Source organism: Ornithodoros turicata, chromosome 5, assembly GCF_037126465.1.
Source record: "Ornithodoros turicata isolate Travis chromosome 5, ASM3712646v1, whole genome shotgun sequence".
Taxonomy (NCBI): domain Eukaryota; kingdom Metazoa; phylum Arthropoda; class Arachnida; order Ixodida; family Argasidae; genus Ornithodoros; species Ornithodoros turicata.
The window spans coordinates 37376327-37392788 of record NC_088205.1 but is presented as its reverse complement, the minus strand read 5'-3'; the positions used below and the strand labels follow the sequence as shown (position 1 = coordinate 37392788).

The following is a 16462-nucleotide window of genomic DNA, read 5'->3' as shown; positions in this document are numbered from 1 at the left end:
TGTCATGAACTTTCAGTGAATTATGCCGTTCATTTTCTTCATTCTTTTTTTTTTAATGTAGTGTATTGGTTTCAGTGAATTGAAATCCGGAACTTGCCGTCAGTCACTGTAACCGACCGTCTGCGAACTTTTTTTCCTTTTCAACCGTATTTATCTTCCTCGTGTTTATTATTATTATTTTTTATTTTTTATCTTTTTTTGAGACAAAATGCAAATGGCAGATACAAAAGCACGTAAACTCGCGAACTGAAAGTTCGTAAGCTCAATCCACGTAGCAAACAATGTGCTTTGTGCCTTTCGCTCTCCACAAAATCTGCTGTGCACTTTTTGTTTCGATAAAGAAAAGTTGGATTAGCTTGTCAATATTATCAGCATATTTACTGGAATTAAGATTAACGCAGCAGATTACGGCAAAGGTTCACACTAAGAAGTCTGCCTACCGCATACATTTTTCCGGCTCATATTTTGGAGTGGTAATCGGGGCGTGTTGCTCGCCTATCTCAGAATCACAATATAATTGTTCTTATTCCTATCTTGTATCTTGTTCGTAAAAGGTCTCTATTCGATGTCTGCACCCTCTAAGTTAATCTGCGCATAGTTTGTCTAGATGCAACCAACCCCATAATGTTCCTGGGTCTAGCCACTTAGATGGTTGTCATAATAAATTTCAGGGAGATAACATTTCATTATTAAAGATGAATGGCGCAGTTGCAAAATTTACGTGTACCTGAGAAGGCTCTTACTTCTATTTTACTGGTCAGTCAAATCGGTTTCTAATACGAAAAGCAAATAGGAGTGTCCTGTTTAGCATAACCGGGTTGTGCCTAGAATAAGTAATCAATTTTGTACAAGAATCAGTAGTCAGTTTCGTACAGACTAGGACTCAAACTATAGGTTAAATTTTCGTTTATTTTCATCTCATTCTCATACACATTAGCAAAGCATGCTAAGAACAGCGCAAATTCCACCGGTGGTTGAAACTCGGAAAACACAATCTGGAGTTTCCTTCAGGTCCCTGGTTGGCCTTGTGTATTGCAAAACGCGACAAGATGCGTCTTGTTGCCCCTGTGTATTGTTTGTGAATGTAACGTAGAGTAGTCATACTCAGGTTGGGGATCGTGGGCAGAGCCGTAGCGACGGGTGTGCAAGAGGGGTAGCCGCCCGGCGCGCCCTCGGGGGCGCCGAACGACAGGCCCTGGCAGGTTGGTTGGACAGGATAAAGCGGGAACGAAGGAAATTTGAATTTACGATCTCGGCAGTTCAAACAGGCGTTTTCATTTCTTTGTTTACAGGGCTTCTGACGGCCGTTGGAGAAGGGGGGGGTGCTTCAGATTCACCCTGCCCTGGCCGCAAACTTGCCTCGTTATGGCTCTGATCGTGGGGAATTCCTCTTTGTGTCGTTCGCAGGGTGATTGCCCTGCGGATCGTCTAAGAAATCTTTGGGCACTGTAATCTAAAAGAAGGCGTGCATACCCATACGAAGAGAGAAAACAGCTCAGATTAGGTAACGTTCGTTGTGGAAGTCGTTTCCGTTGATATAGTGAAACCAATTGTGCATGGTTGCTACGAGTAAAAAATGATTGGATTCCTCAGCATCAGCACACGTAAGCAAAAGCCGAGCTAAGACTATAGTACTCATTTGTAACATCATTCCTTTGTTATATTATGCAGGGTGTTTCACCTAACGTGATAAAAAATTCTAACTGGCTACGTACAGGTTGGGAGAAAAGGTTACGGAATACGCTGTTTTGTCGTGGCATGCCAATAAAGAGGCATCCGTACAGTGCGACGTGCACTAGACAAAAAGAACCCTTTATTTCCGAACCCTGTGTTTTTAAAGCTGCCGGGATACGCCCCCGCAGCGCGTGTACAAGTAATCACAAGTGATACGGGGTTACAAGACGGCTAGCGTAAACATTGATAAGCAAGCTACATCTGGAACAGTGAACGCGTACACATCCCCTTTTCTTTACAAAGCTGTTTACAAAACTGACGTTGCTGAACTGAGAACGCTAGCTAAGTTCAACAGACAAACAAACAAACAACAAGTATTACACCTGTAGTCTTTCAGGAGGCTTCACACAGCGACCAGACCGCGTGTGTAGGTGGGTATTGTCCGAGCAGGTCCGAGCATCGTCCGAAGGTGTCGTGATGTCACTTGCCGGCCGTTCCTCCTGGTGCTCGGCAGCTTCACGAAGTGACGTAGGGTCAGGAACACGGTCGGACAGTTCCGCATCTTGTAGGCTGACCTCCGCCCCATCAGGCAAGGAGAAGGAATCTTTTCCGTCATACGGTATGAGATGCGTTCGTGTACGACGCACGTTCCCTCTGTTCGTCTTCACCCAATAAGAGCGAGGAGTATCGGCCTTGCAGCTGACGATTCCAGTTCGTTTTAGGTCCACTATCCAGACCTTCTCGCCAGTCTCAATAGGTGGGAGACGTCGGACTCCATGACGTGAATTGTACCATTCTTGCTTCTTGTGCTGCATCTGTTCCTCCCTTTTCTTTAGTTCTCTGTAGTCGACAGTCTCCGGCAGGAGATTTTCACCTGCAGTCGGAACAGTTGTCCTGAGCCTCCGGCCCATCAAAAGCTGTGACGGGCTGAAGCCGTTACGCAAGGGAGAGGATCGGTAAGCAAGGAGGGTTTCGTATGGGTCTGCAGTCTTCTTTAACGAGTTCTTGATAATTTTCACCGCGGCCTCCGCGAGCCCATTACTTTGCGGGTAGCGGGGGCTAGAAGTGATGTGGTTGAACCTGTATGCTTGCACAAAATGCTTGAACTCGGCGCCTGAAAACTAGGGCCCATTATCACTGATGACTTCGTCGGGAATGCCATGCCTTGCAAAAACAGACTTGCAATGCTGGAAGACTGTTTTAGAAGACAGGTCTTCGAGCGGCGCAATCTCAGGAAAGCGAGAATAATAGTCCGTGATCACTAGCCACCACTTTCATCCCAACGAGAAGAGTTCCATAGCAATCCTTTGCCAGGGTCTACGAGGAAGTTCCGTAGGTAGGAGTGGCATTCGCCTGTTCCTACGATGCTGAATGCACTGTGAGCAAGCTTTGACGTAAGCTGCAACGTCTGTGCGGACATCGGGCCACCAGACGCTGTCATCTGCGCGTGATATGCACTTCGTTACAGCCTGATGCCCCATATGTAGCTGCTGCAGGATGTAATCTTGATAGGAGACTGGTACGACGATCCTGTTCTTGTACATAAGAAGGTTATTGTGAGCCGCGATTGCATGACCGTGCTCCCAATAAGCCTTTATATCTGGGCGAAGATCGCGTCGGGAAGGCCACCCGGCGTTGCTGAACTTGAGTAGCGTTTGGCATATCTTGTCTTTCTGCTGCTCAGCCTTGATAGCAGCCAGGCTCGATGATGTGAAGGGTACAGACTCCACGATGAGTGTCACGAACTCTTGCACTTCCCTTTCTAGTGTCGTTGACGCAGCTGACGCTAAAGGACTGCGCGATAGAGCGTCTGCGAGGACACGTTCTTTGCCGGGCACATGGACGATGTTGTAACTGTACCTCAGCAATCGCAACCGCATGCGCTGTAGCCGTGGCGTTAGCTGGTCTAGGAATTTTGTGGCGAACAAAGTCACCAAGGGCTTGTGATCGGTTTCTAAACAGAAATGCTTGCCGATCAACTAATCCTGTAATTTTTCACAGGCCCATACCAGCGCGAGACCTTCCTTTTCAATTTGCGCGTACCGACGTTCTGGGTCAGAAAGAGTTCTTGAGGCGTACGCAATTACTGTGCGAGAACCGTCAGTGTTTTTCTGAAATACGGCACCAAGGCCGTAAGCAGAGGCATCTGCAGAAACAGTAGTCTCCTTGTTGACATCGTACACCCCTAAGACTGGAGGTGTTGACAGTAACTGCTTCCATCGCAGAAAAGCGTCTTCTTGCGGTGGTCCCCACGTAAACTCACGTTTGTCGCTCAACATCTCTGTGAGGGGACGCAAAAGGTCGGCCAGATGAGGCACAAAACGGCCCAAATATGTTGCCATGCCAAGCAATTGTCGCAAATCCTTCTTAGATGACGGGACGGGAAGTTGCTGTATGGCATCCAGCACGTGCTCGTCCGGCCGTATGCCGTCTCCAGAGATCCGATGGCCCAGGAAGTTAATAGTTGACACTGCAAAGACGCATTTCTGCGCGTTGAGAGTTACACCGGCAGCGGAGAGACGTTCCAGTGCAGCACGAAGTCTCGAGTCGTGATCTTCTGGCGTAGGACCGAACACAAGTACGTCGTCCATATGGCACATAACACCGTCTAGTCCTGCTAGGATCTCCCTCATACGTCGTTGGAAATGTCCGGGTGCAGAGGAGACGCCAAAGGGTAGACGATTGAAACAGAACCGTCCAAACGGAGTAATGAAGGTGGTGAGGAGGCGGCTCTCTTTACTCAGGGGAATCTGCCAAAAGCCAGAATTTGCGTCGAGCTTTGACAAAATGCGAGCACCGGACAGTCTACCAAGGGTGTGTTCCACAGACGGAATGGGGTACCATTCGCGAAGGACAAAACGATTGAGCTCCGTGAGGTCAACGCAGATGCGCACTCCGGCGGTCTTTTTCGGTACCACTATCATAGGAGCGCAACAGTCCGTTGGCTCTTGGACCTCTGTGATGACACCCAGTCTTTCCATTTCACGCAATTCCGTTCGTGTCTGTGCATACAACGGTAGTAGCACTCTGCGTGGAGAGGTGATAGCGAATGGAGTCGCGTCTGATCTCAGCCGGAGACAGTAGTCGCCACGAATAGTTCCAAGGCATCGAAATAGTTGAGGGTACGCCGATAGAGGTTGCAGTAACTTCGGTCTAACGTTGTATATTCGAGCGAGGAGACAGAGTCCTTCAATTGCGGGTTTTCCCAGTAAGTTGTGTCTCAAATGTCTAATTACGAAGTCTTCTTGCCGAGACTGTACATTGTTTGACGAAAGCTGCATAGGTAGCTTCCCGATGACCTTCAGAGACCGACCGTCAGGACCCGACAGCTGCAGATTAGGAGGTTGAAGAACCAGCTGGGGAAACCGCTTCCGGAACGTATCTTCTGACACAACCGTCTCATCTGCTCCGGGATCAATACGAAATAGAATTTCTTGACCATTTACCGCAATGGTGATGTCCCAGTTAGAACGTGCAGACGTCGTAGTCGTTGCTGATGACGTCCCAAGAAAACCTTGCACACTTTTGTTGCTGGAGGTCGAACGACAAACATTGGCAAAATGTCCTCTTTTGTTGCACTTATGAGAAGTACACCCTTTTGCACGGCATTGGGACCGGGGATGAGGCTGCAAACCGCACCAAGGGCACACTTTCCGGCCACGGGTGGGTGAGGGCCGCTTCTTACTCTTTGTGGGTTCGGACCTGGTGCCTGTATGGAGTTGAATAGAGCCTGCCCGCCGAGTCGTAACCCGTGCAACGTCGCAGTTGTCCCCCAAGGGACGAAGTTCGGCTTGTTGCTGCTTCACAGCTTCGTGCTGGCGCGCAGTCGTGAGTGCCTTGTCTAACGTCAGTGTAGAGTCCAGTTGGAGTTTTTCAGACAAGCGTGTGTCGCTGAGGCCCACCACGAGACGGTCACGTAGCAAGTCGTCCTTGAGCGTTCCATAGTCGCATGTTTCAGCTAACCTGTGTAGGGAGGTTGCGAAATCGTCGACCGATTCTGCTTCCCATTGCACTCTCGTGTTGAACTTCGCCCGCTCATAAATTATGTTCCGACGGAGAATGAAGCATTTGTCGAACTGGTCGAGGACCACTTTGAAGTCAGAGGTTTCACTCGTCACGAGGTTGAACGTCTGGAATATGTCTTCAGCCCGAGACCCGAGAATGTACACCAAGGCGTCGACTTGCTGCTGCCCAGATTGCCGATCAAGTCCAGAGACTGTGTAGAAACGGAGAAACCGACGTTTCCAAGTAGACCATTCGTTCGGTGCTGAGAAGTTGAAACTTGCAGGCGGTTCCATCCGGAAAGTTGTTGCAAGCTTCGAGAATGTCTCCGTCGTGGCTTCTGCCGTCATGATGATGTAGTGAGCTCGCAGAACAGGAGGCGATACGAAAGGCGTTTAGGTTGTCGTAAATTCTGACACCATGTTTTGTCGTGGCATGCCAATAAAGAGACATCCGTACAGTGCGACGTGCACTAGACAAAAAGAACCCTTTATTTCCGAACCCTGTGCTTTTAAAGCTGCCGGGATACGCCCCCACAGCGCGTGTACAAGTAATCACAAGTGATACGGGGTTACAAGACGGCTAGCGTAAACATTGATAAGCAAGCTACATCTGGAACAGTGAACGCGTATCACACACACGCGAGCAGCTTACTTTTTCTTCGGTGCGACACCCTAGCGGCCACCGGAAGCGGGTGAGTTAACTGTTTCGGAGGGATGGAAGGGTGCGCTGTTAGCGGCACACAGTGGTAGTTCCGGTGTCGTTTGGGTGTGTAAGGGAAGTGGAAGCTACCGCTGTGGGTCGCTAGCAGCGCACCCTTACAGCACTTCGAAACAGTAAACTCACCTGATTCCGGCGGCCGCTAGGGTGTCGTACCGAAGAAAAAGTACGCCGCTCGCGTGTTCCGTAAACTTTTGTCGCAACCTGTACTCGCCGGAGGATTGTCAGACTTCCGGCAATTACCTTCTCGAAAATTTTGCCACCATTGAGGAATACTTTGGACAATTTTTAATTGCGGAAAATTTATTTTTTCAATTGAACTCTGAAAATTGCCAAACGAACCTCACTTTTTTGCAGAAATATGAAGTCCTCCAGGGGATAACCACAAGCCCCCCCCCCAAAAAAAAAATTAGCACAAATTCGGCTTTAACCCCGCCAGCTTGATTGTCACAAAGAAAAGCCCACGGTATTTGTACCAAGTAGTACCAAGATGCTTCCGTTCGCAGCCGTGTCACGTCGGCAAGTCCACGCTCGTGCACATTGCGATGGAGAACCATGTTAGCTGGCGCGAAAAGAAGAAAGGACAAGGAACGACGAAGCGAAAGTCAACGTGGACGAAGGGCGGAGCATAATGGAAACGGAAATAAAGAATGTAGCAACCTGAAGCTTGTCCGAGTGTGCGTGAAGTCACGTGATTTCCTAGTTTTGCAAACGAATTCCTCTTCTGCCAAAGAAATCCTTTTATTGCCCCACTCGTGAAGAAAAATTAAAAAATGAGAAAGAAATTTTTTTTTTTTTTTTGATTGGGTGTTAGCGCCGCGAAGCAACTGTGGCTATGAGCGACGTACAGATGTGGACAGACGGAGAGAGGATAGCAGGAAGGAGTGGGGGACAGGGGGGTTAGTATGCGTCCTGGGCCGACTTCAGGGGGAACTGTGCCGACATTCGTCTGGAAAGTCTTCGGAAAACCCAGGGAAAACCTCAGACAGCACAGCCGGCGGTAGGATTCGAACCCACCACCTCCCAGTCTTCAGCACGACCTTGGTTACCACCAACGAGCGGACGCCTTAGCCCACTCGGCCATGCCGCTGGTAAATGAGAAAGAAAGAGGACACACAATATATGCTTTTGTATTTCGTTGTTGCTTCCTCGCGTCTGTCGCCATATTAAAATCTGCCGCCGGTGTTCCATTGTATGTTTTTCTGCTCCATCGCCGTTCAGGTTAGCCGTTGCTGTGCGTCGCGTATTCCTTGTGTCACAGTCCGTTAGTTTCCCCATCCACCTGTCCATTTCCTCCATTTTCAATTTTTCACGTTTTGCGCTTCCACCTCATGTCATGCCATGATGTATTTTTCTTTTATTGCTCAAGTTGTGAAGAGTTATGTTTATATATATAAAAAAAACACCCTGTATACATTTTACACGCTAGGCAGCACACTTTATATACAAGGAGCAATGGATATGTCAGAAAGAAAAATGCAATCCAGAGGCAACTTCTTGATGCCACCAGAACCAGTTTATTTTATGAAATCAATCAATTATCGGGCCTCCTTGAAGCGCGTAACACATATAGCTGTTGAGTCGAAGATCATCATGATATTCGCAGCAGTAATTGAATCAACGGTGATGTTCACGAACAGTGAGCATAATAAATAATAAACTTTACTTCGGTGTGTCTTCTATGCCTTTGTGCAAATTCAAACACAAAGCATGTTTCTCCTTTTGGACGTAGGAGAACGCTGGAATACACAGACACTGTGCACATGAGGTCACACGAGAGGATTTCTTTTCTGTGGGGTCTTTCAGTGCACACTGCTTCTCGCCTATTTTAATTGAAGTGTGCGTGAACTATAAAAAATATCGATCAAACGACCGCTGCCGTTTCGACCAAACGGCGTCCGATCAAATGTCCCGGAACCTGAAAACACTGCAGATGATTTTCTATCGACGCACCTTTTGTTTTTTCTGCTGCTAAATTATCGAAATAAATAAGGTATATAATAATAATAAGGTAATATAAGGACTCTCTCTAAATGGCGGGATTAAGCTTTAGATCTTTTCACCAAACACTTTTCGAACGAACACGTCGATCAAGTGTCTTTCGATTCGACCAAGTGGCGTTCGATAAAACGTCTTCAATCAAACAGCGTTCGAGCGAATGGCATTCGACCAGATTGGCGGACCACGCGCTAGCCGTGTTAGCCACTACGTGCCGATTTCTGATTGTCGCTAAAATGGAGTTCCTGAATGTGTTCTTTCCTATGGTAGACGCTCGGAGACCATCGCATGCGAAATTAATAAGTTAATTTGTATTTAATTGGCGAGAGTATGCAAATGGACGTTACACGGGATATCTTTTAGCCGGTGCATCACTAATACCAATCCACAGAAGAAATTATTTCGCCAGCATGAACCGTTTTCTAGTCATCTAGCCCGGAGATTTTAGTGAGGAGCACGGTGCAAGTCAAAAGCAGCAAGACGATACGCAAGTCGAACAGAGTGCGAATCAAGGAAGAAACCACAGACATATTTGTCCCACAAAGCTGTATTCACTTCAAGAACCCCTCTTTTCTTAGGAGATTAGCCTACATTCTTGTCGATCCGAACAAATGCAACAAGGTCACGCGTGTTGTTGGAACTACATGCCCCAGCGGTGTATTGCGCACTTCCTCTCAACAACGGTACTGGTTACGGCACCCGGCGCCTCTAGCGCCATCTGGTGGCTGTCCAGAGCCATTTATAGGGAGGTCGTTCGCACGACGAGGGAGGTCGTTCGGCCGTGACGTCGTATGACGCGCTTTAAGTTAGGCTCCTCCCAATGGCCAAACTCTCTCTATAAACGGCTCTGGCTGTCTAAAGTCCCTCGATCGCTCTTTGAGAAGTAGCGACAACCCTTGTGGCGCCGACAGGGAGCGTTCGTTGGTCGAAGGCGCTCACGTGGTAGTTTTGCGCCACTTCCGCCGTGTCGCTTTGCTTCCTTCCGCCATGATCTTCCCAAGTTCGCTCCTCGCTCAGTTCGTGCTCTTTGCGCGTAGTTTTTGAAGGCCGAACTATCACGTTGAATCGCCAGTCATAACCGACTGAAAATGACTGGCCGCTGTGCCTTCGGGTGCAATAGTCGTCCTGAAACAGGACAGGCAATGTTTGCTGTTCCAATGGGGAAAAGCAGTAAAGAAGTAGCAAGGCGGAAGGCGTGGCTGCACAAGATTGGACGAAAAAACTTCAAGCCAGCGAAAAGCACCAGTGTCATTGTCTTCATCCTTGTGACCCAAACCGCCGTCTCTACTTCTCTGCTGACGTTCCCCACCTGTTAAAGAATTTGAGAAACTATTTATCACGCGGCCAACAGATACATACACCGAGTGATGTGGTCATCAAGAACAGCCTTCCCACAAACAAAGTTTGCCTTTCATGCGTTGAAGAACTTATCGAAACTGACGAAGAAAGTGAACTAAAGCTTAAATCCAGCGCACTGCTCAAAAATGAAAGTTGACCCAGCATATACGCTTTTCAACCACGACACAGTTGCTGCGCTTCGTTACCTTATCTACACAGAGAAACCTGAAAAGGATGTATTGACAACCGCCTGATTTTTTTTACCAATTTTTCAAATGGTTCAGGATGATGACATCGCGGACGGAGGAGGACTGACGGCTGCACAAGGATAACGATGGCATCACCTTCTTAAATGACTCAATGACTCTAGTAGAATCGATCAGCATTGGCGACGAAATAAGAGTATGGAAGCCTGTTCAGACGGGCATTCTTTTGGCAACGTCATGTGCGCTTGGCCTCTAAGAACTTTACCTGCAGAAGTACCACTTCGAATTTGTGCTTTTCTCGCGCTTTTCAAAAGATGGCTTGGAGAACTTCTTCTCCACCATACGGATGAACAATTCAGTTCCAGCTCCAAAGCAGTTCAAATCAGCCTTGAGAGCAGCTACAATGTCACAGTTTCTCCGTCCAAGCAAATCTGGGAGCTACGAGAAAAGTGATGCGGAGCAGCTGCTAGGTGTGTCGGAGCATCAAGACTTGGAATGCCAGAAGATGCAGACGAACTTTCACTGCTGACAGATGAAGAGGACTGTTTAGAACATCTTGCAGGATATGCCATAAATGTCGTAAAGAAAAACACTCAATGTAAAATTTGAATCTCTGCGCTTTCGTCTAGCTGCCCAAAGTCATACGCAAATCCCGTGACCTCTATGGAAGCGTACAACGCCGGAACAATGCTCCTGAATGTCCCATCACGTCAGGCAATGGACATTTTAAAGACTGCGGAGAAACAATTTCGTGAGTGCTCCGACATGCTTATTGCAAATTCTTGCACCGTGCATCAGCTGGTTGAATGTGTATCGAAAGCAGGTGTGCGTGAAGTACTTTCAGCTCGCCACCATGTGTCAGCAAAGTTGCTTCGGGTATTCTTCCGTACAGGACTGCATGTTCACCTGAGATCGGTAAACAGCACCTTGAGAAAGAAGACAACTGCAGTACGCTGTGGCAGCAGGAGTATAGGCATGCGAACGGCTGTCCAGAATGTGTGACACCTATAGATGGTTAAGATTACCTATGAAGACAACCCGATTGTGACAACCTGACATGACAACACGCGCTGAAAAAAAGGCCCTTTTCAGGGCCGTTCCAATTAGTCAGCATGAGGCTTGCAGCTGTGTTAGCAGGAAATCCAACTTGTGTGTTTTTTTCCTCATACTTGAGGATGGGAAAATTATAGTAGCCAGGCATAGGGACATTAGTGGGAGAAATTACAGTAAACCCGGGCATTACTTGGAACAGCTACCTCCTTACAAGACGCTGTGCAGAAAATGAAATAAGTTTGATGTAGTCTAGGTTGAAGTCTCTTTGATTCTGAAAAAAAAAAAAAAAAAACGAACGAAAAGGCTATAAGTTGCAATTCCCTAGCAGATGCATTACAGAGAGTCACTATCGGTCATGCTTGTGCCGATGTTTTGTCTCTTTACCTTCCTAACAAGCAGAGTCGTGCAGGGCTGGCAAACAGCACTTCCGAGAAATAGATGAGAAGCCTTCCTTCGAAGACGTTTTCGTTTGGTTTTCATTCAAGCGTTTCACTGCACAGCCAAATGGTTCTTCATCATGCTGTAACACTAAGTGGCATGCTCCTACTTCTGATTTGGGAGTTCAAAAACAAGCCAAGGACGTTTAGCATTCAAAACGCACGCACATACACAAAATTTCGGTCTGCTGAAGTGAAATTAGCAGGCGGCTAGCAAGACGATGTATCAGCGAACCGAACCGGCGTCAATACCTGGGAAGAACATGGCGGGCGAAGGAGGGAAAGGGAGAAAAATAAAGAGGGCGAGGGAAGGGTTGTCGCTACTTCCCAAAGAGCGATCGAGGGACTTTATGGCTGTCTAGACCCCGGCGCCATCTCGTGCCGAGAGTCGGCGAAACGGCGCGGCTGGTATCCCCTCTTAAAGTAGCACAGAAGTCATTTTTAACACCCAGTTTTCTTCCTATAAAACTGTTAAGTAGGTCAGTAAAATGCACCATGCGAAGTAATTTACACCACAGAGTCATAATTATCACAGAAATTGAATTTAAAATACGTCGCAAAAGGCGACCGTGCGCAACGGTGGTGAAGAGCAGTACCAGCGTGTGATCTGCCTGAAACCTCGCGCTGACGCTATAAGGAGAACGCTCGCTGATTGGCCTAGATAAATGTTGTCTGCTGCTCCGCTGTCGTCTGCTACTCCGCTGTTCGGCGTTCTGATAAGGCCTTTCTCCTTGCTCGGTAATGCTTCGGCCGCTCCTTCTATCCCCAATTCTCCGGGAGAACTGGCACAACAGGTTTACGGCGGCAAAGGGACAAGGCGCTGACCCCCACTGACCGGCGAACCAGAACTAGTTCTCCTTATTACGTCATCGGCGACGTGACATCATACCTCCTCACCCTAGTTATAGCTGGAGTGGCGAGTTAAGGGTGAACGCGCGGAGCTATGTTTATGTGAGTTTTTTTCCGGGAAACAAATTGCACACATCAAAACCTTTCGCGCTCCTCGGTATAATGACACACACACTTTCATCAGATGTGTTAATCTGAAATTTTTTTGGATGGCCCTCTGTACTCCTTTAAGAGGGCATACCAGCCCAGGCAGCATAAACCCTCGGGAAAAGAATGCGAACGCAATGGGGGCTTCGGCTCCTGAACGGGCGATAGTGCCCGACTGGTTCCCAGTCGTGTGGGTACTGAGGAGGTAGAACATAAGAGAAGATAAGGTAGTCCCCCGACGGTGCCCTGATCATTTCCCGCTGTGGTCTCCTTTTGGTCATGTAAACAATAATATAGCATGCCAGCAATTCGGGACAAAACGTAAAGCAGGCTTCACCTGACACTGCTCCCATAGAAACCATGTATTAGGAATAGAAAAGCGCGTGCAGCACGTTGCGTTCTTACCGCTTTGCATTCGTTCTCTAGTGGGACGTTGTCTGTGTCATAGCGAAACATATGGTGCAGGTTTCGTTAACGAATATTGGGGTCTTCGGGGTTCCATTTTGGTTCCAAATTTCTGACCTGTAAAGTAGGCTTAATGAGATGCACTGAAGCGCTGGTTGAAGCCCTCTACCTGGTGAGTTAGCGCAAATACACCGTGTACTTTGCAAGAAACGCGTGAGCACTTGAATGCTCTGTACGGCGTCTCAAACACGCTACAAGACAGATAAGTTCGCGTAATTTGTTGCGCATGCAAACAAGAAAAAAAATCTCTTGCTGTCACGAGACTCTTGCTTCAATGCACGGAGCTTTTGAGGAGGTCTGAGGCCAGTGGCGCGCAGGCGAGGAATATCGTGGTACGAGCGGTCATAAACAAACACAGAGGGCGACATTAGAGCACTAAGTTGATTCCTTTCGCCTGGTAAAGCAGGCATCATCTACCTACCGCCGCGAGATGCGCGTATTGAAAATCAAAGAGCGCGTGTAGCGCGTTATTTTTCTTATAGTGACGCTTGTACATGCATGTTTGTGGGTGAATATTGTGAGGTTCTTTTTGGGTCTCTCCTGCGTCGACTCCTCCTCAATGTGGCTCTCATCCCACAATTCTAGTGCATGATCAGATGCTGTAACCTACGGTGTCGTTGTGAACTCTGAGCACATTCTTATGGAATGTGCACTCTACTGCACGCAAAGGCGGATTCTGTATGATGATCTTGTCCCTATCAGCAAGAGACCACTCAGTTTAGCTGCATTCATTGTCCCTATGAAGATCCTGTGCTCCATTTCGGGTTCTTCACCTGTTCATAGACTTCCTGTCGTCCACTGGATTGCTCCAGACGCTCTAATTCTTTCTCGTATTTTCATTCGTCCTTCATCTTCATCATATAATGTTTCACATGCAATGGGGTAGGGTACCACACCGCCGCGGTGAAACACCCCATCTCATCGTCATCATTTATTGTTGTTGTTGTCCCTTGAGGTTGCAAACTTTCCAGTTCGGCTTGTTGAGGGAGCTTCACTCGGGAGCCCCAATGTGGGTGGTTCCTCTGCACAATTCCGCATGAACTTCGTGTTCTCCAAATACGGCTAATAATGTTAATGCGCAAATAATGCAAGATATTCAAATGGTAATGGTAACATCCCAGTTACGAACATCGGATTCCAAAGTCTCGAAAGTACAGAATCGGCCATCTTTATTCTTTATGATTCGTCCATGAAACAGCTGATTTATGCAGCCATATTTGCGTATAGATGATTTTTTGTTTGCGCTACTTGACTACGCGCGTTGCGGATCGTTTTTTCTCTCTTTGGTTGGTCACATGTAGTGTAAGGTGGGGCTAGACGCGACCTTCTTTACTCGACGCCGCCTGTCTCAGAGATGCGTTGCTCCATGCTCTTGAAACTTTACTCATGGGCGGCCCTACATGTACGCTTTATTGCACGCGAGAATTGTGCGTACTGGTCTATACGTTTATGAGAAAAATATCGGTTACTTCTGCCTGGAATGTAAAATCCCGACAAAAAGGCGCGATTTTCTGTAGTCCGTTTTCTTGCAATCCGTGTAGCAGCGTTTCGCAGGCTCATCTCTCTCAGTAGATTCACATTGTGTTTTTTATTCATTCTTCTAGATATATGCAAAATATGGGCACTCTTGGTTATTCACTGTTGAACAGAAAAAAATAATGCGTCCGATGACATGCACGGGGCAAGACGCGACAATTTAATGTTATTTTAATTTAATGCAATTTAAATTTAATGTGATTTAAAAACTGATACGTCAACTATTAGATGGCTTTTTGCGTGTTCCTCAGAGATGTGTAGTATTTTCCAGCAAATTTTCCTGTTTCCTAGGATATCTCCAGCAAAGCCGAAGCGCGCACAAAAGCGAGCGACCAGCGACACGTCTGACGGGCCGTGCCGTGTTTGTAAAGAACGGTGGATCAAAATGGCACCTGGTTGTGTGTGGTTTTATTGGACATTATGTGAGCGGTGGGCTCAGGGGGTTGTGTAGGGGTCTACGGGCTTCACTTTGTCTACTTGGACTGCAAAAACTAATTTGTGTAGTACATTACCACGGCGTGGTTCATCTTGCCCCACGCGATGCCTCGTCTTGCCCCGAGGGTTGGGGCAAGATGAGACAATCTGCGTTTTTGAATTTCTTGTTCTGTAATTATATTAGACCAGCTACATTCGTTCTGCATTTACAGGTTAGAAGTTGTAGAACCCTGAGAATGTGTCTATGGCTAGCTTTCTTGAAAAACACGAAAAATATAAATTTCCCGTTCAATTGCAAATTTCTGTCTCATCTTGCCCCTCCTTATCATATTACCCAATATTTATTTCTGTGCTAGCTACCGTGGCATAGTGGTTAAATTAGTCATTTCCACGTCGAGACTGGGAGGTGACGCGGGTTCGAGTTCTCGCACCGGCTGTGTTGTCTGAGGTTCTGCCTGGCTTTTCAGGCAGACTTTCCAGACGAATGTCGGCACAGTTCTCGCTGATATCTGCCGAGGACGCATACTAACACCCCTGTCCTTCCTGCTGTCCTCTCTCCATCTGTCCACGTCTGCACGCCTCTCATAGGGACATTTGTTTCGCGGCGCTAACACTTAACTTAAAAAAACAACAATTGTTTGTGTCCTTTGTCGTCCAGTATTTATCATCGCGTCTCACTTTGTACAAGGCGGGCATTCTGCTGCTGCCCGCAAAAGAAAGGAAAGAAGCAAAGCATGTCGTACATAGATTGATGATTGATTATTTAAAAGAAAATCAGGGAGAAATTGAACTTGTCTCCTCGTCGTCCTTGTCGTACATAGAATTTGCGCAATAGACTACCCGCTGTTTGCGAACTGTCTAGGTCACACTGCCAAATATCGCGACCCGTCGTTGGCAAAATAAAGCGACGTGGGTTGGCAGCTGCCGACCACATGAGTTGTTTCCGATGATGGATGCCATTGGAGACACCAAGGAAAACTTCATGTAGGAGGCAGAACTACCCTGACCAGACCTCACAAAACGCGAAAACCACGAAGTCACACGACGGCGACAACCACGTGCGCTTGTTTTGTCAAAGATCCGCTCTTTATCAATGTCATGATATCTTGATATGACGTGCCGCTGCGGGTGGTCTGTTGGTACAGCTTGGGATAAACGTTTACGAAACACGGCGCTGTCGTATTTCTTCATCGGAGCGGCCCTCTGCTAACTATCAGGAAGAGATCGGATAAGAAACGGGCAGAGTTGTACGTAACGCGTTACTAGTAATTGCGTTACTGGTAATCAATTACTTTTCTCAGTAATTTTTAACGTAATCAATTCATTTTGTGAGCAAGTAATTTTGCAAGTAATCTGATTACAATTTTCAGTAATAAATTACTGAGTAATCGTTTACTTTTTTAACCTTCTGTCAACAATGGCAACCATTTTCAGCAAGCCAATCTGTTCTTCTGTTCCACCACGAGTTCGACTGAAGCAATGACGCAGAGGTCACTGTGACGGCCGTCTCTAGTCCACACGTGTTCCATGCACACCACGGTAATATGATAATCCCTTAAGAGGCCATACCAGTCGGGGAGCAACTCCGATTCACGATTTTCC

The 16462-nt window shown here is 47.3% G+C and overlaps 1 protein-coding gene across 1 annotated transcript; it reads right to left on the bottom strand.

Annotated features, from left to right (window-relative positions):
- Positions 1 to 3653: 3653 nt before the first annotated feature.
- Positions 3654 to 6026, bottom strand: LOC135395728 (uncharacterized protein K02A2.6-like). Its single transcript, XM_064626821.1, has one exon. It carries the CDS (start codon positions 6024 to 6026, stop codon positions 3654 to 3656), a length of 2373 nt encoding a protein of 790 aa, XP_064482891.1.
- Between the last annotated feature and the right edge of the window lie 10436 nt (positions 6027 to 16462).